The following is a 16,345-nucleotide window of genomic DNA, read 5'->3' as shown; positions in this document are numbered from 1 at the left end:
AAGAGTTCCAGTATCTCAACATTATCATTTACGGTATGACAATCTGAAATTTTGGTGCAGATAACTAGAATAATGGAAGTTGAAGTTGGTTTTTCTTTGCCTTCGCAGACCACATAAAATCATGTGGCGGGCCAGATCTGGTCCTCGGGCCTCTAGTTGGACACCTATCCAATAGATGAATTCAAAGTGGGGTATTCAGGCTGCCTCTAGTGGTATGAAGAAGTATTTAGGCCTGAGTTCATTCTCGTCTTCCACATCGCCATCTAGTGGTTAAGGTTATTTATACAATTATGCATTGAGCGATGACAGCGCTGAGGAGGTTCCTGGGCGAATCTTCCAGAGGAAGATAAAGCAAAACAATAACCCAGGATGGCGGCATGGTGGATCAGATGTAAAGCGTTGGCCTCACAGTTCTGAGGTCCTGGGTTCAATCCCGCACTCACCTGTGTGGAGTTTGCATGTTCTCCCCGTCGCTGTATGGGTGTTCTTCCGGTTTCCTCCCACATCCCCAAAACATGCATCATTAATTGGACACTCTAATCAGCATCAGCATGGTGGCTCTGCTGTGAACTTTTGGCCTCATAGTTCTAAGGTCCAGGATTCGATTCTGTTCGGAGTTTGCATGTTCTGCCCGTGCCTGTGTCAGTTTTCCCCGGGCACTCCAGTTTCCTCCCATATCCCAAAAACATGCAACATTAATTGTACACTCTAAATTGCCCCAAGGTGTGATTGTGAGTGTGACTGTTGTCTCTCTCCATGTGGCCTGCGATTGGCTGGCAACCAGTTCAGGGTCTACCCCGCCTCCTGCCCGTTGACAGCTGGGATTGACTCCAGCACTCCCTGTGACCCTTGTGAGGATAAGCGGGAAAGATAATGGATGGATGAATAACCCAGGAGTGCTTGCTACTGTTTGCAGCTAAAAGAAGACTTGAAATATTGTTTTAAAATAAAAAAATAAAAAAATAAACTGGGGGAATAAACCCTTAACTCAAATCCTTAATTTATTTGATTGACATCCTCCCAAAAATGGGATGATCAGTTTTTCAATCCAAACATTTAAATGCCTTAAATACACATAAAACACTTGTCATTCACATGAATGAATTTTTCATGATAAAACAAGCACCACGTTGAAGTAGATGAAACTTCTTGTCCCTCTTCCCCACAATATTTTCCAAAGGACATCTCTTAACGTTAATATTTCTCAATTTAGTCCAGATCATTTTGTATTGGTTACACGTGAAAGTGACACTGAAGTGTGACTCTGTTCCACAACATCATATTAATGTTCAGAAATTCTTGTCTTCAAAGTTCTTACCGTTGATAACTTTTATTAAAATTTTGACACTGAATGGCAGATACCACGGTCACGGCTCCAGGAACCAGCTGTTGGGTACTGGTCTTGATCCGTGATCCTGTTTTAAAGCAGAAGGCTCCAAATGTATTTTCATTTTTATGATGCTCTCAAGCCATACGGACCAACAAATGTCGTAAATTTCAATTTCTTCTTTACAACGGCTCACTTCTTTTTTTGTGTCCATTTGAAATTCGTTTTCAAGAATTGGGAGTCCTCGCTCCTCTCCTTGGATTAAGCGCCAGAATCTCCTTTCATTTTGGTATGATTTTTTTTTTTTTTTGCAACCGCATACGACCTAAAAAAAAAAAGAGAGAATCTCTGCATGTCATGTTTCTTTAAACGTCTTGTTGAGAATGCCCATTGTTTATTTATTTGTTTGTTGAAAACCTCGCGCACGCGCACTGGTGAGTGAGGGCGCGGTGGACGACGGGAAGAAGAGGAAAGCGAAACTCGTCGGGTCTCCCGCAACTCTTCAGTGGTGCGGTCTGCGTTCGAATTCCGGCGACGGAGAGGGGGTGGGCTCCCACTCTGATGGGGATGAAGCCCACCGCGATGACGCACGACGGCGGGGCCGCGCACGCCGGGAAGAGGCTCCGCTTTCAGCGGCCGTACGGTGAGCCACGCGCACGCGACACGTCATCACTCGCCGCGCGGTTGCGTAACAGGAACCACGTGGATCCTGTCACAGTGGGCGGGGGGCGAGTATTTTGGGGGTCGGGCGGCCACGTGGACCGCGGCGGTGGTCACTCATGGAGTCCACGGGGAGGAAGAAAACCCTGACGCGGTGCGTGCGTTGCATGAGCACAGGTGAGCGGCCACCGATAAACGCGCGCGCACGAGCCCGACGTGCGCGCGCACACGCCCCAGCAGGTTTCGGGTCACCTGAATGGGCGCGAACGTGAAGGTGGAATGTTCAGCACGGTCGCGGGCTCGAATCCGTAGAACCAGAATATTAGAACCCGAACATCATGTTTAGGAGACTGCGTGATAAATTGAAAAACTAAATAATAAACTGCACTTCTAGGGATTTCCTAAACCACCCCAAAAAATATCATTGATGCTGCTCTCTTATTCCCGAACATTAGATGTAATTCTTCCTATAGCGACTTCACCGTTTAACATGTTTCTTTTTAGTTATACATTATTTAGTTTTGTGAAGATTACATGTGGTTGGTTACAATTACAATTTACAACTTAAAATCAACTACATTTCCAAAGTGTGTTGTGTGCGTGTGTATCTATCATTAATACATTTTCTGAGACGCTTATCCTCACAAGGGTCACAGGATTGCCGGATTATATTACAACTGGCGCAAGTTCCAATAACTGCACATTTACAGTAAAATAAACATCCTCAGCTAATTACATTTGGTTTGGTTTGGTTTACCACGGCTCATTGGAGTGAATTGATAGGACCACCCAATGGTGCACTTTCAAACATTGATTGAATTGAACAAAGGCACATTACATTAGATGACCTGTGGAGCTCACAGCGTCACCCAAGCAACACAAGTGACTAACGCTGAGCCAGTTAACAGCCGCCCCGAACTAATAGCGAACCTTAACCAGCTCTACGTTCTCATTCCCTGACTTTCCCGTCACTTCACAGGCCAAGAGGCACGCACACATTCTCTGCCACAGATACTACAATGTAGAATGTGAGGATAGCGACCCCTAGTGGACGAAACCCATAGCTGCACATATCACGTGCATATATTACTGTCCAGTGGACCCCCGTATGTATACCTTGCAGGCTCACCAATTAGTTTATTTTCTTTTTTTTTTTTTTCTTGCAATTAAAAATAACGTTTTCTTTAGCTTTGCTTACCTGTAGTCTTTTCAAATAATCCGCAGACCTTTCACTTGACAGCATGAAAGTTGGTCGACATCAATCTATCACAAAAGTCTCACGAACCTATATTTGAAAAGTCCAGCCCTATCCATCCATTTTCTGAGCCGTTTATCCCCACTATGGCCGTGGGCGTGCTGGAACCTGTCCCAGCTGTCATCGGGCAGGAGGCGGGGTACACCCTGAACTGGTGGCCAGCCGATCGCAGGGCATATGGAGATAGACAACAGCCGCCCTCACAATCACACCTACGAGCAATTTAGAGTCTCCAGCGGAGTGCCTGGATGAAACCCACACAGGCACGGGAAGAACATGCAAACTCCACAAGGGTGAACCCTGGTGCTCAGAACTGTGAGGCCAATGCTCTAACCAGTTGCTTCACTGTGCCGCCCGTCTGCGGTTATTAAAATGCTGAATTGTCTTCAGTGTTTACCAAAGATGTAGCGCACACATGCACAACGCTTGTATTTTAACAACTGCAAGTGTGATGTTCCAATTCAACAAGCCAACCTCTTTAGTGTCTGAGCTCATTCACCTTGTGTCGTCGACCAATAGGCGACGTTCCGTACTCTTCCGCCGACCAAACAGGTGCTTGGATATCTCTGCCCCCCACCACTTTAAAAGTCTGCTCACACACACACACACACACACACACACACACACACACGCACGCACACGCACGCACAGGCACGCACACACGTACATGGCCATGTCATGCAGTCACAGCACCCTTACCCAAACCCGCCTGGAGAAGACGTGGGTGCCATGGGTGCAAAACCGACTCAGCAAGCGTCGAGGATGTGAGTACCGCAACTTGATTTTAGTGTGTATGCACTTTTGTGCGCGCACGTTTTATATAACCGGGAGTGTACGCAGCAGCATTCCTCGCTGCTGGTCATGCACCCTGCTGGTCGTTCACCTCTCACGCTCCCGCTGAACATCTCAGGGCTAGTTGACGTGGCCTTGTAATTAAAAATCCAGATTTTTTTCCACCTCCTAAAAATTACATTTTCAATTCAAATCATTTTCCCCCTTCAATAAAAACAAAAAACATGAAAAATATGAAAATGGCATTGTTTAAAACTAGGAGAAAGTGTCGCTTTGAAAGCAACTTGGGATGTTCAAATATGGTGTTTTCAGACCGATACCAGCACAAGTAATCACACTCGGGTACTCACAGATTACACAAGTGCTTTTGATACACAATGACAGAATTTCTTTCTGACTCATTTGATGATTCAGCGGTGTCAAACCCCAGCAGCCTAGCGCCAACTCCTGGCGAGGAGGGCTTTGTGTCCAATTATTTTGCCTGAGGTATCGGTGGCTGTCGTCGGCATCCTTCACTGATACTTGAAACCTTGAACCAAGGCCTCTCTTGGTCCCTGTAGTTAATATCAGTACTCGCCCATCTCTAAACTAAACCCTCAATGCATTTTTATACAATATTTGACAGTTTTACAATAAATAAATAAAAGTATTAAATTCAGGATGAATAAGTAACAGCAAAACAGTGACTGAACATACCATGAATAATTGTTTCTTTTATGTAATTTCTTTTCCTTCAGCATCGGTTCCGCAGTTCACCAACTCGCCCACCATGATCGTGATGGTGGGACTGCCCGCCCGCGGGAAAACGTACATCTCCAAAAAACTCACCCGCTACCTCAACTGGATTGGCGTCACCACCAAAGGTACCGCATCACCACACGCAAACACAATGCACAAAACTTGATGCTCATCCTGTTGTGTTAGCAATGTCCAAAATACGGCCGGGGAACATTTTCTGGCCAGCTCGCAATATGGCATGGTCCGTGGTCAAGTATTCTTACAAGTAATAGTTTTTGTGTTGAGATTTTAAGAAGATTCCTCTACAAGTTACTCTTGTTTTGGTTCAGTATGTGACGATATGATCTCGTACAAAGACGGATCTTTTCCTGTGGGATACAGTGCCTTAGGCCACCCCAAATATTCATAAAAATCTGCCCTATCACCTTCAACAGAGAGCTGTGACACAGTCATTTTTTTTTAAACCAACTGATATAAACCATATAGAATGGCTTAATTGATTGGTTTTAGCATGTTTAATAAATAAAAAGAACGTCAAATTGCCCCTTGTATCCATCAAATCTTCTTTATGCAGCCATTGAAGGAAAGCTTTTGGACACCCCTGTGTTATGTCAAGGGTCCAATTGATGCACTTAAAGCACCAGTGTCATGCCTATAAACATTCTGAAATTGATATTGTAATGAAAAATACATATAACATTCGTCACTTCAATGTCTGTACGAAAAAATAAATATGAGCGGAGACTGTGTCATCTATGTGGAAAGTTGCGGAAGTCTCGTTCGACATCCAAGTGGTCGCCATATTGCCTGCAACGTCATCAACAGATGTTACACCGGGATATTCGCCATTGAAAATGCATAGTGGCAACTTGCTATGGAACACGGAAGCTCTTTTCGAAGAAGAGAACATCTCACAATCGAGTGAAATGACCTGGGCAATATTACCCTATCATTTGGAGCCATATTTTGATGATACACGGACCATTTCTAACTAACAACAGACTCCGCGTCAGTATGTAGCGTACTCAGGAGGACCCATGCCGGTTGGGGGGAGAGTTCCTTTCTCCTTCCACACAACCAAACCACCTCCATGTCTAATTTTCATTGCGGGAGTTACAAAAAGCCATATATGTCAAAATCATGTTTTATGGTGAAAAAATGGATGGGTCCATTCCGGCTGTCTTTTTTTTCATTAACAACATACTAAAAATCATGCATTTCATGACAGTGGACCTTTAAATGAATAATTAATGTTATACATGGCTGCCAGCTGTACGTATGTTTCATTGGCGGCTGCCTTTCAACAGCTGGATGAACGTGTCGCCGTCTTTCTCAACAGTGTTCAACGTGGGGCAGTACCGGCGAGATGCCACGCGCGCCTACAACAGCTTTGAGTTCTTCAAGCCCGACAACACAGAGGCCATGAAGATCCGCAAGTACGATCAACCAACAAATCACTTGTTCCTTTCTTACCGCTCCTTTGTCATACTGTCACTTCGCTGTCCGACAGGGCGTGCGCCATCGCCGCGCTCCAGGACGTTTGTGACTACTTCAACCACGAGCAGGGTCAAGTGGTGGTGAGTCATCCAGTTTGCTGATTGAAATGCAAAGTGACCTGCAAGAACTCTTGAAGTGAACCACCTAGACCAGGGGTGCCCAATGTGTCGATCTCCGAGGTAGTTGTGGTCGATCGTGACCGCGTGCCAAAAAAACGTTAGCCTATCATCCATCCCATCGTATGATTCAGGTGCTGCCAATATGTCAATCGCGCGGGTGGACTTACTGACATTCGGTTTGACCAATCCTGGCCTCTTGTCTGTGCCTCTCTGGACACATGTCACTGTGCATGTGCACATAAAGGCGAGTTCTGGCAAACTGGGTTCATATTTACCGTCTGTCTCTTGTTTTTTTTCATGGGAGTCATTACCTTCACAGCCCCCCTGCCACACACACACACACATATCACGGGAACGATAAACTCATGACTGCTTGAAAAGTAGCTCTTGGGGCAAAAAAAGTGTGGGCATCCCTGACCTAGACGACAGTCAAAATGGATTAATTTAATCAAACACTGGTCTGTTTATTTCAGGTTTTCGACGCCACCAACACGACACCGGAGCGCCGCGAACTCATCCTCAGCTTTGCAAAGGAAAACGGGTACAAGGTTTGTTTGACGTCACTGCCAAACATCAGAGAGTACTCGTGAAGAACGTTTCATCATGACGTCACGTGTACTTCTGGGTGGCAAAAGCCAAAGTTTAGTAAGATGGGACCGCTGGTATGCAAGCCCTTCCACGTCATTTGACCAAGAAAACCGGAGAAATGGTGATTTTAGGGCACTGTCATAGCGTAAATGTTTGAAGTATCAGTCGAAAAGATCTTAACGTGGAATAAACTGCTTCAAAGGGAGACCAAACATCAGCATGAATTCATTTCAACACGTTTGGTCATATTTGTTCACACTTTTGTATCTTCACCACTTCTAAATACTTCTAAAATCAGACATGGTGAACATGAACATGTGGGACTGGCTCATCAATTGACCTTCCTGTTGCTCGGATTAATGTCGTGAATGTGCTGTTTTGAGAGTGGAATGGATAGCAAGCATGCTAATGATTATGTTTCGCTACCATACGAAAGACAACCCTTCCAAACATTTTCTTCTCCATCCCTGTGAGAAAAAGGCTTCCTTCCACTCACGTGATGATGGAGGTTGGCCTCTCAATCTGTCGCTTTAGAGGTAATTTCTGGCGGAAGAAAAGTGGGGAAAAAATGCTACTTGGAAGTACCCTGACAGCTATTGTTGAGAAACCTTATGATCTCTGTCGTTGAGTTTAAACTTAATCATTTTTTTTACTTTTATCATCTCGCACCTGGTCAGGTTTTCTTTGTGGAGTCCATATGTGATGATCCAGAGATCATTGCCGAGAATATTAAGGTAAATTCTGGATCAGAACTAGATCAAACTGGAAATTACATCTTTTGATGCCCCCGCTCCTCCCCCCTGTGGAGTTAGCAAGTGAAGCTAAGCAGTCCCGATTACATCAACTGTGACAAGGACGAGGCTGTGGCAGACTTCCTGAAGAGGATTGAATGCTACAAGTTGACCTACGTAGCGCTGGACGACATTAAGGACAGGTTAGTGTCGCTTCTTCACAGGAAAGACCACATACACTCCATAAGACATGTAGGAGACCACTACATGACGGGACTACATAGACAGAGAGTCGCGCTAGACCTCACAAATTCCATAGATTCCATGGTCCACATTGACAAAGTGAATGACATCTTGTGTGCAGTCACGCTTGAAAAGGATTTTAATATGCAGGAATCGTTGTGGCTGGTTTTGCGTCTTTGAATACCACCTCTGAAAGGCAGCTGTAAACCAGCAACATTGTGCGTAACGATGGCCACAGCGATTGTGAAAAAGGATGCAACATAAGGTCGATTGAGTCATGCATTGAGGAGCTTCTGAGTGATGGAGGGGGCTGCGTTTGAGAAAGTCACAAGAAGTCATGTCATACCACCTGTGACAAAACTCCTTTCAGTTCAGCATTTCCTTGGTTCATTTCAGTGAGCTTTGGCAATCAGTTCTGGCAGGTGTACCGCAACAAGATTTGAATGCAGTGTTACACAATATGAGCAGATTTCTTTTCCGAACCTCGGTACAATGTTTGTTTTCTGAAGTCCCCATAAAATCTTCTCAAGCACCCCCATCCACAAATACTTACACAATATGTTAGTTGGTATGCTTATTTCATGAATGCCTCAGATTTTCATTCCATCTTAGTTGTGGCTGACTGTGCACCTGTGGTCCTCCGTCCCCTTGCAGGAACTTGTCCTACATAAAGATTTTCAACGTAGGCAGCAGATACCTGGTGAACCGCGTGCAGGACCACATCCAGAGCAGGATAGTTTACTACCTCATGAACATCCACGTCACTCCGCGCTCCATCTACCTGTGTCGCCATGGCGAGAGCGAGCTCAACCTGGTGGGACGCATCGGCGGGGACTCCGGCTTGTCGGCTCGGGGTACCGAGGTGAGGAAGGCTGTGGCGCCGTCGCACGGTAGCTACAGCTCCTCCAGTTAATACCCCGCCGCCATGTGTCGTTCGTAGTTTGCCAACACTTTGGGAACGTACATGCGCAAGCAGAACATCAGCGATCTGAAGGTGTGGACCAGCCACATGAAGAGGACCATTCAGACGGCGGAAGGTCTGGGGGTTGCGTATGAGCAGTGGAAGGCTCTCAATGAGATTGACGCTGTGAGTGCATATCTACGTTTTTGAGGTGCTTTTCTTGTTTGTTCGCCAAAACTCGTTCATCTTGTCATAATTGGCTCAATAGAATCTAGAATGTTTTGGACTCTCAAGCCCCCTACGCAGTTTGACTCAACATAAATTACAGTCGGAGCCAGAAGTTCACATAAAGAACACGTTTCATTTTTTTGTCTCACTGGCTAATGTCTCTGCTGTTTCAGGTCAGGATCACTCAAATTATTTAATTTTGTTAAATGCCACAATAATGAGAGAATTTCCACCAACAAAGCATGTTTTTGTTGTTGGTGCACAGTTTATAAATGGGTGTTTTAATGATGATAATGACGATTTAATTCAGTTTCTGTCAGATTGCGATGGCCTCGTTGTGTTTCAGGGTGTGTGTGAGGAGATGTCCTACGAGGAGATTCAGGAGAATTATCCGGAAGAGTTTGCATTGCGAGACCAAGACAAGTATCGCTACCGCTACCCAAAAGGCGAGGTGAATGTTGTTTGCCACGTACTTTCTTACGTGGCTCCTTTGGAAAAGTAACTGATCTAATCCGCATGCCCACCATTAAACCGTGCAAACGAGTGCTTTGACGCCGGTCGAGACAGTTTCTCCTCACAAGCCTTGTGTCTGCCAGTCTTACGAGGACCTTGTGCAGCGCCTGGAGCCCGTCATCATGGAGCTGGAGAGGCAGGAGAACGTGCTGGTCATCTGCCACCAGGCCGTCATGAGATGTTTGCTGGCGTACTTCCTGGACAAAAGTGCAGGTGAGCGGATACACGATGTGTCTCTCTTCATCAGTTCGTAATATTCGTAATTCATATTATGAGTGTTTTTTCTGCCAGCGGAACTGCCCTACCTGAAGTGTCCTCTTCACACGGTTCTCAAACTCACCCCAGTTGCCTACGGTGAGTCACCTGTTGCAATTTTTTCTTCTTGATTAGTGTATTTCTTGCTGTATTTGATATGACTAAAGACTATATCTGAGTCTTCTTGGAATTGCTGTTTTTTTTGTAGTCCAACAATAGAATGATCTTTGTGTCAGCTTCAGTCTGCTCCTGAAATTTTTGTTGTGTATGTATTCTGGTGTTTTATTTTTATTATAGTTAACCCCTGACATGTAACTGGATGGACATGGTAATCGTAATAGGACATAAAGTGCGGGTGACATCCCTATAAACATTCTAAAATAGATATTGTAATGAAAAATACATATAATAGTATTCACTTCAATGTCTGTACGAAAAAAAAAAGGGAACGGAGAGCGCGTCATCCATGCACAAAGTTGCGCAATTGAGTGTCCCTCGACATTCAAGTGGTCGCCATATTCGTCGCGTGAAGTTACCGGGGCAATATTACACTATTGTTTCGAGCCATATTCAGATGATATGCCATCACGGCCAAACCACATCCCGTCCGATCCACTTCTGCGGCGGAAATGAGCCATTGTGGCTCATCGCATCCGTCCGGTGTGGCTTATGACGGAGCAGAGCGGTGCTGCTTTGTGTTCAGTCGAGCCGGTGCGCTTCTTGCTCGCACGCGACTGAGTAACGCATTCTCGGCTGGGTTCTTCAAAGCCCCCCCCGTCGCAAAGCCCGACGCGCAGCCTTCGCGGAAGATATGACCGCGGCGCCTCAGCCGGTGTGGCTGAGTTTCGGCCCGCCGTGCTATATAAGGAGGGGGTGGAGCCGAGCTATGTTGTAGGCTGAGTGAGACATTGTTGGCTGGGCGACGCGCACATCGACACATGTCATAAGCGGATCTTTTGTTACGTTATGAGAGAGACCGATTACGTGGTCCGTCCCAAACTATTTTTTTTTTGTAGCTGTATACACACCTATCTGTTATTTGGAACCCACGAAGCTCTCGTCCTTTGCACCCGTGCAATCCATTTTTCACAACAAACAGGGTCTCTTTCAAACTTATGAAGGGTAATTCCATTCTCCCGAGTGTTCAAGCAATGTCCAGCAATGCAATGAGCCGGCATTTTGGCTAACACGAAGGAACAACGAGCTACCTTCGGGGAGGTAAAACTAATGGAAAAAAACGAGTCCATAAGGGGGCGCCACTGTCCTTTGCATCACTTCCTGCTTCTTCTCGACAACAAATTTCTGAGAGGATTTTCAGGGCGAGAGTTACAAAAAGCTGTACACGTCAAAATCATGTTTTGTGGTGAAAAAACACATGGGACCATATTGGCTGTGGGTTTTTCATTAATAATATACCAAAAATAATCCGTTTGACGACACTTGAGCTTTAAGAAAAGCCTCTAGGACTCACTCGCGTAGATAAACGTTCGGCCATTTTTTGTTTGATGCAGGCATTTTGAGCCAATTTGACAGTGAGCCCCAATCAGAGGCAGACAGCCAATAAAGATTGACGTGGCTCCATTTCAAAGCTAGTCTAGCTCTGCCATAAAAGACTGATGCTGTCAATTATTGTGATTGTGAGGAATTCCCAAGAAAACGAGGTTGTGAGGGCCCGTTCATTGCTGCGTTCATCGTGAATTAATTACCCTGATGAATAAATTGGATTTTGGAGTTGCTCTAAAATCCCCCCCCATCACTGCTTTGCCTGATCGACATGAAATTGGGTGGGCACGTTTATCATAACAAGATGCACAAATACACGTTAAGGATGAATGGCTGAAATTGAACAGGAAGTCTCCGCCTTATGGTCTGAAGCTGTCATTTTTGGAGATTCAGGACCGTTTAGGGGAGTTCGTCCAAATGTGCCATTGCCTGTTTCTATATGACTGCTGATTGCATTTTGGTTTGTTTTGCTTTTGGTTTGACCAATGGCGGCACAGGGTGTAAAGTGGAGTCCGTCTTCCTGAATATTGAGGCTGTGAACACACACCGGGATAAACCTGAGGTGAGCACAAATGTGTGTGAATGAGAAAAAGCCTCAGTTTTGAATTACTGGTGACACCAATACGCTAACTTTGGACAAATCCTCAAATCAACACACGCAGTTTTGTCTTTTCGATTTGTATTACAGTATTCCCCCACAATAGTGTGCCTGCAATAACTGGATAGTTCTCAGTTAAAAACATTATATGGTGTGAAAGATAATATTTTTATATGGTCTCCCTCCCTATATTGCAGATTTTCATGACTGGTGGTGGAACTGTAACATACAGCATATATCAAATAATCTGTGTGGTTATGCTAGTAACTTAAAGGCCAAGTTAGCATGTGGTGCTAGGAGGCTTAGCCAGCTAAGCTAACAAGGCGAGCTAGATTTTCCTGCTGACTTTTGGCCTTTAGGTGGTTGAAATAGTCAAAGCTTGTTTTTTTTAATCATTTCCCCAGTTACCTTTCTAGCTAGCCGAGTTTCGAGCACCGGGTCACGCAAGGTGTGTTCTCTTTGTCAGAACGTGGATGTGGACAGAGAAGCAGAAGAGGCACTGGAGACTGTCCCGGAGCACATTTAGATCGCTACGGGCAGGCGAGCTAACAACCAGCCCTGTTTATTTCCTCAGACACAATGGGAATTTAATTAGGTTTTAAATTGGAATCTTATCAGATGCGTCGACTTTGACTGTTGTACCAACGGAACAATTACAGGTTTTGTACACAAATACTTGTTGCTGGAGTTGCTGCCCATCTGTCAAGTGATAAATTACCCAACTAAGTTTGCTCCTTATTTCTGAAAATGTGTCATTATCCCCATCCGCCCCTCTAACTATCGGTACTTAGTAACAGCCCCACACTGACTATTTCCACCAAAGACTTGGTAACTAACGATGGCCGCCTACTTTTAATGCTTTACACACAAGTATTGAATTCAAGCATGTCCACGGCAAGTGAACAAGCATTTGTACAACAGTGGCGCTTTTGTCTAGCTCTAGTCAATATTTATGATATGGTGCTAAATCTCCCCAACAGTGCCTGAGGATCATCCTCAGGCGCCTCAAGTGACTCAAAGAAGAAGAACAGCAAAAAACAAAAACATTCACTCTTCTTCTTTTTGGGTGTCCTCCTTGGAATAGTTTTTCTTCAATTTGTGTTTTCTCTAATCCGCCTCACAACATGGAAAGTTTTCTTTTTCTGGTCTGTTGACCTCCTCCCTATTTACCTGTATCATATAATATAAAAATATACATATGAAATAACTATACATACACACACCCATCACCACAATAATTAGTCTCTTTTGGAATAATTATTAATTACAGCCTTCCTAGCAACACACTGTACATAAGTTGAAAAGAATATTAAATAAAATATCCAAGCCCAAAATGGCAATAATCCCTCTGTTTGTTACGATAACCATAAAAGCATTTTGAGGAAGCCAAGACGATCCAGCATTGCCAACTCAGGAATTTTGTACCTCTATGTATTTTCTCTGGCTGAAGCAGCACTTCATCATCAAGCCGCCCAATTATGCTTGCAGTTAGTGTAGCGGATTCAAACATGCAAGTATTTACTAGTTATTAGTATCCAGCACTCATTAAAAAATGGCTTTAAAATGGCAGATCTGAGCCTAGCCTCGCTGACAAGTCATGGGTGGGTTTATGTCAGTCGTCGCACTTGATCAAACGTGAGATGACACATTTTCAGAAATAAAACTTAAATGTGATGCACAATGGCAAATACACAATTAATTCTTCTCTTCACTGAATCATAATTCTTATATGCACTTTATGGATGCTCAGGAAGTAAGTAACTAATCATTAGGGAACCAATTGCAATAATTGATAGGCTCATTTAGTGCTCTGATTTTTTTTTTTTTTCTGTTGTCCTTGTTGGAGTTTCATTTGTTTTTCATTCTGTGTATGCACTGTCAACAAACATGGACTCCTAGCACAATGCTAGCTAGGAGGGCAAGGAGAGTGATTGACGTGTGGCGTGAAAATTAAATTTGTCTTAGTGTGGAGTCATCTGCATCAAACGGGTCAAAACATCTTGACAGCTGTTACCGGACTGCTAGCTAGCTAGTGTAGGGATTTGCGAGTTTGGACCCTACGTGTGTTCACGTGTCGGGGAAGATATGACGAATGATTAGAAAAGGTTAACAGCAAATGGATTTATTACAAAGGAATGTGCAGTACAGACATCCGGGTCTTATGTAGGTATCTGCCGCACACGAGACGTGTGTATTCTGGCAGGATAGCCAAAGAAGAAGACAAAAGCTGCCCAGTAACACAAGATTTTTATATGTATGGGTCCATTGTAAAAGTGGCAACCCCCCACTACCGCAGTCTGGTCCTGGGCCAGGATGGTAACTTTCCGCTCCTTATCGAGTGTCGTTCGTTTACACGGCAACGCCTAGGAGAGGAGGATGGCGCCAGCCAGTTTTCTGCGTACAAAGATCAAGGACAACCACCGGCTCCACAACACATCCTTGTCTGATTAGCAAATGGGCAAGACTTTATCCATTGATTAAATGTATAAGGTCATATTTAAGCAAATAATGAAAGTGCAATAAAAGTAAAATAGTCTTCATTAGCCATGTTAGTTAGTGATATGAATCTTTCCAATCATCCACTTCATCGCAGCACGGAGTGAGTGCAATGCTAATAGCTAGCGTGACTTTCTTGGAAGTAGCACCCAACACCATTGCGTGCCTGACACAAATGCCCAAATTTTATGAAGTTGTCCATGCACTGTGCAGAATTGTGGCATTTATTAGGATGCACAGCTGGGGAGTGGTCCAATCACAACATGTTATTTTATTTCCAATGACACCAATTGGAATGTTTCTTCTTTGGGGGTTTTTGTTCCCCCCCATTCTCTGCTGGAGAATCTTTTTAAATGTTTGACCACACACCAGTGCTGTGCAGATGTCTGGAACCGAATTGGCTATGGTGACGTCTCCCCAAAAGACAATTTGTTGTTGTTGTTGGTGGGATTTGGGTGTGGGAGAATGCGAATGAAAAAAAATCCTAAGCGAAATTCTGGTTAGTCAGTTGGTTTGAAACCCCAACCTCCATCCAGGTGGATGCTGGGGACCACTGCCCATACCGTATCATACCAAGAGGAAGAAACTTCACAAATCCAAATATTGAAAACAGAAATATCCTGTTCACTTGTACTTATGTAACTAGCTACAGAAAATATAAAAAATCATGCAAACATTGTCTTAAGACTGCTTGGCCTTAAAAAAAAAAAAGCAAATAAAGTAAATATGTACTCTTGAGGGTTTTTTTGTGTGTTCAATTTGTTATTCATTTATTCTGCTTTATACATGATTGTATGACATATTAACACTTATTTGGGTGGTTATTAATAATATCTACAAGCAAAACAAAAACATACAACACACTAATACATTATATAATACAAGTTTTAATTTGAATTTAACTATCTCATGTTGCCATCACTGCACACCAAATCAACAGCTGGTTATTAAAGAAAACTGAAAAATGTCAAATGTTGGAAAAATGCTGAATAGATTTGCGGTACAAAAACCCTAGAGATCAAAACTTTCCGTTATATTGTAAATGTGCATATATTTGTTCATCTGATGGCATCTAATTCTATTAAGTATGATTACAAAAAATACACACACACACACACACACGTTGGCGGCTGTCACGAACGAGGCTCGAGGGCAGACCCAAATGCACGACTCAAGAGGCAGTACAAAGGAGGTCTTTAGTTGTTCCGAGGTCAGTTACCAGCAAGTCAGTCCAAACGAACAGAAGTACTAGTAGCGGCAGGCTTACAAGGGTGGTCAGGGGACAGGCGAGGGTCAGTACACAAAAGGCAAAAGTCAGGTAAACAGGAGTGCGGGAACGAGGCATCAAAGGCAACGATCTGGCTGAGGACTATTCTTCCCTGGGTCCTATATATACTGAGAGTCATTAGGGTTCATGAGGTGCAGGTGTGTGAGTGCTGATTGCCTGGCCCCGCCCAGCTTAGCTGGGCGCCAGAAGCATGACAGCGGTGGCCATTTTTTTACAAAAGTCCGGAGAATTTGCCCCACCTTCCGCTGAAAGGGATGAAGTGATGTGACTGCTAATGTAGCTTCTTGCAAGCGCTTTTTTTTTTTTTTGCTTTTGTTCAAAATGGATCGCTAGGAACTGCAACTGTGTTGTTCTCATCATCAATAGTAAGTGTGCAGATTCATTCTTACCCGCAAGTAGAGACAGGTTGTCCACGAGCTGTGACGAATGGGTCGGACATTCTGGCAGGTGCCTGCTAACATCGCACTGTTGTACCATTTAATCACTGACAGCGCAATAAATGATCACTTTTCCCCCATCTATTTCCCATAAAGCTTATAAAAATTTGGGTCCCAACTGTGGTGAAGCCTAGCCTATCATGGGGCGTGCTACACCCAAGCCAATCGCAAAGCAC

General features: G+C 44.2%; 1 protein-coding gene across 3 annotated transcripts; it reads left to right on the top strand.

Annotated features, from left to right (window-relative positions):
- Nucleotides 1–1,465: 1,465 nt before the first annotated feature.
- Nucleotides 1,466–15,180, top strand: LOC133504616 (6-phosphofructo-2-kinase/fructose-2,6-bisphosphatase 1-like). Of its 3 annotated transcripts, none has more exons than XM_061827072.1 (14): nucleotides 1,466–1,970; nucleotides 4,772–4,897; nucleotides 6,112–6,208; nucleotides 6,283–6,349; nucleotides 6,862–6,936; nucleotides 7,654–7,710; nucleotides 7,789–7,910; nucleotides 8,605–8,812; nucleotides 8,891–9,037; nucleotides 9,426–9,530; nucleotides 9,676–9,805; nucleotides 9,884–9,946; nucleotides 11,848–11,912; nucleotides 12,353–12,467. In XM_061827072.1, the coding sequence occupies exons 1-14, from the start codon at nucleotides 1,889–1,891 to the stop codon at nucleotides 12,362–12,364; spliced, it is 1,356 nt and encodes a 451-aa protein (XP_061683056.1). In that variant the 5' UTR covers nucleotides 1,466–1,888; the 3' UTR covers nucleotides 12,365–12,467. The 3 variants fall into 3 exon arrangements, with proteins under 3 accessions (XP_061683056.1, XP_061683036.1, XP_061683045.1); XM_061827052.1 differs by having other exon boundaries at nucleotides 1,467–1,970; nucleotides 12,415–15,180; XM_061827061.1 differs by lacking the exon at nucleotides 1,466–1,970 and adding an exon at nucleotides 2,012–2,164 and having other exon boundaries at nucleotides 12,415–15,180.
- The last annotated feature ends 1,165 nt before the right edge of the window (nucleotides 15,181–16,345 follow it).

This window comes from Syngnathoides biaculeatus, chromosome 2, assembly GCF_019802595.1.
Source record: "Syngnathoides biaculeatus isolate LvHL_M chromosome 2, ASM1980259v1, whole genome shotgun sequence".
NCBI lineage: Eukaryota > Metazoa > Chordata > Actinopteri > Syngnathiformes > Syngnathidae > Syngnathoides > Syngnathoides biaculeatus.
Note: the sequence above shows the minus strand (reverse complement) of the source record. Positions and strands in the feature narration are given on the sequence as shown.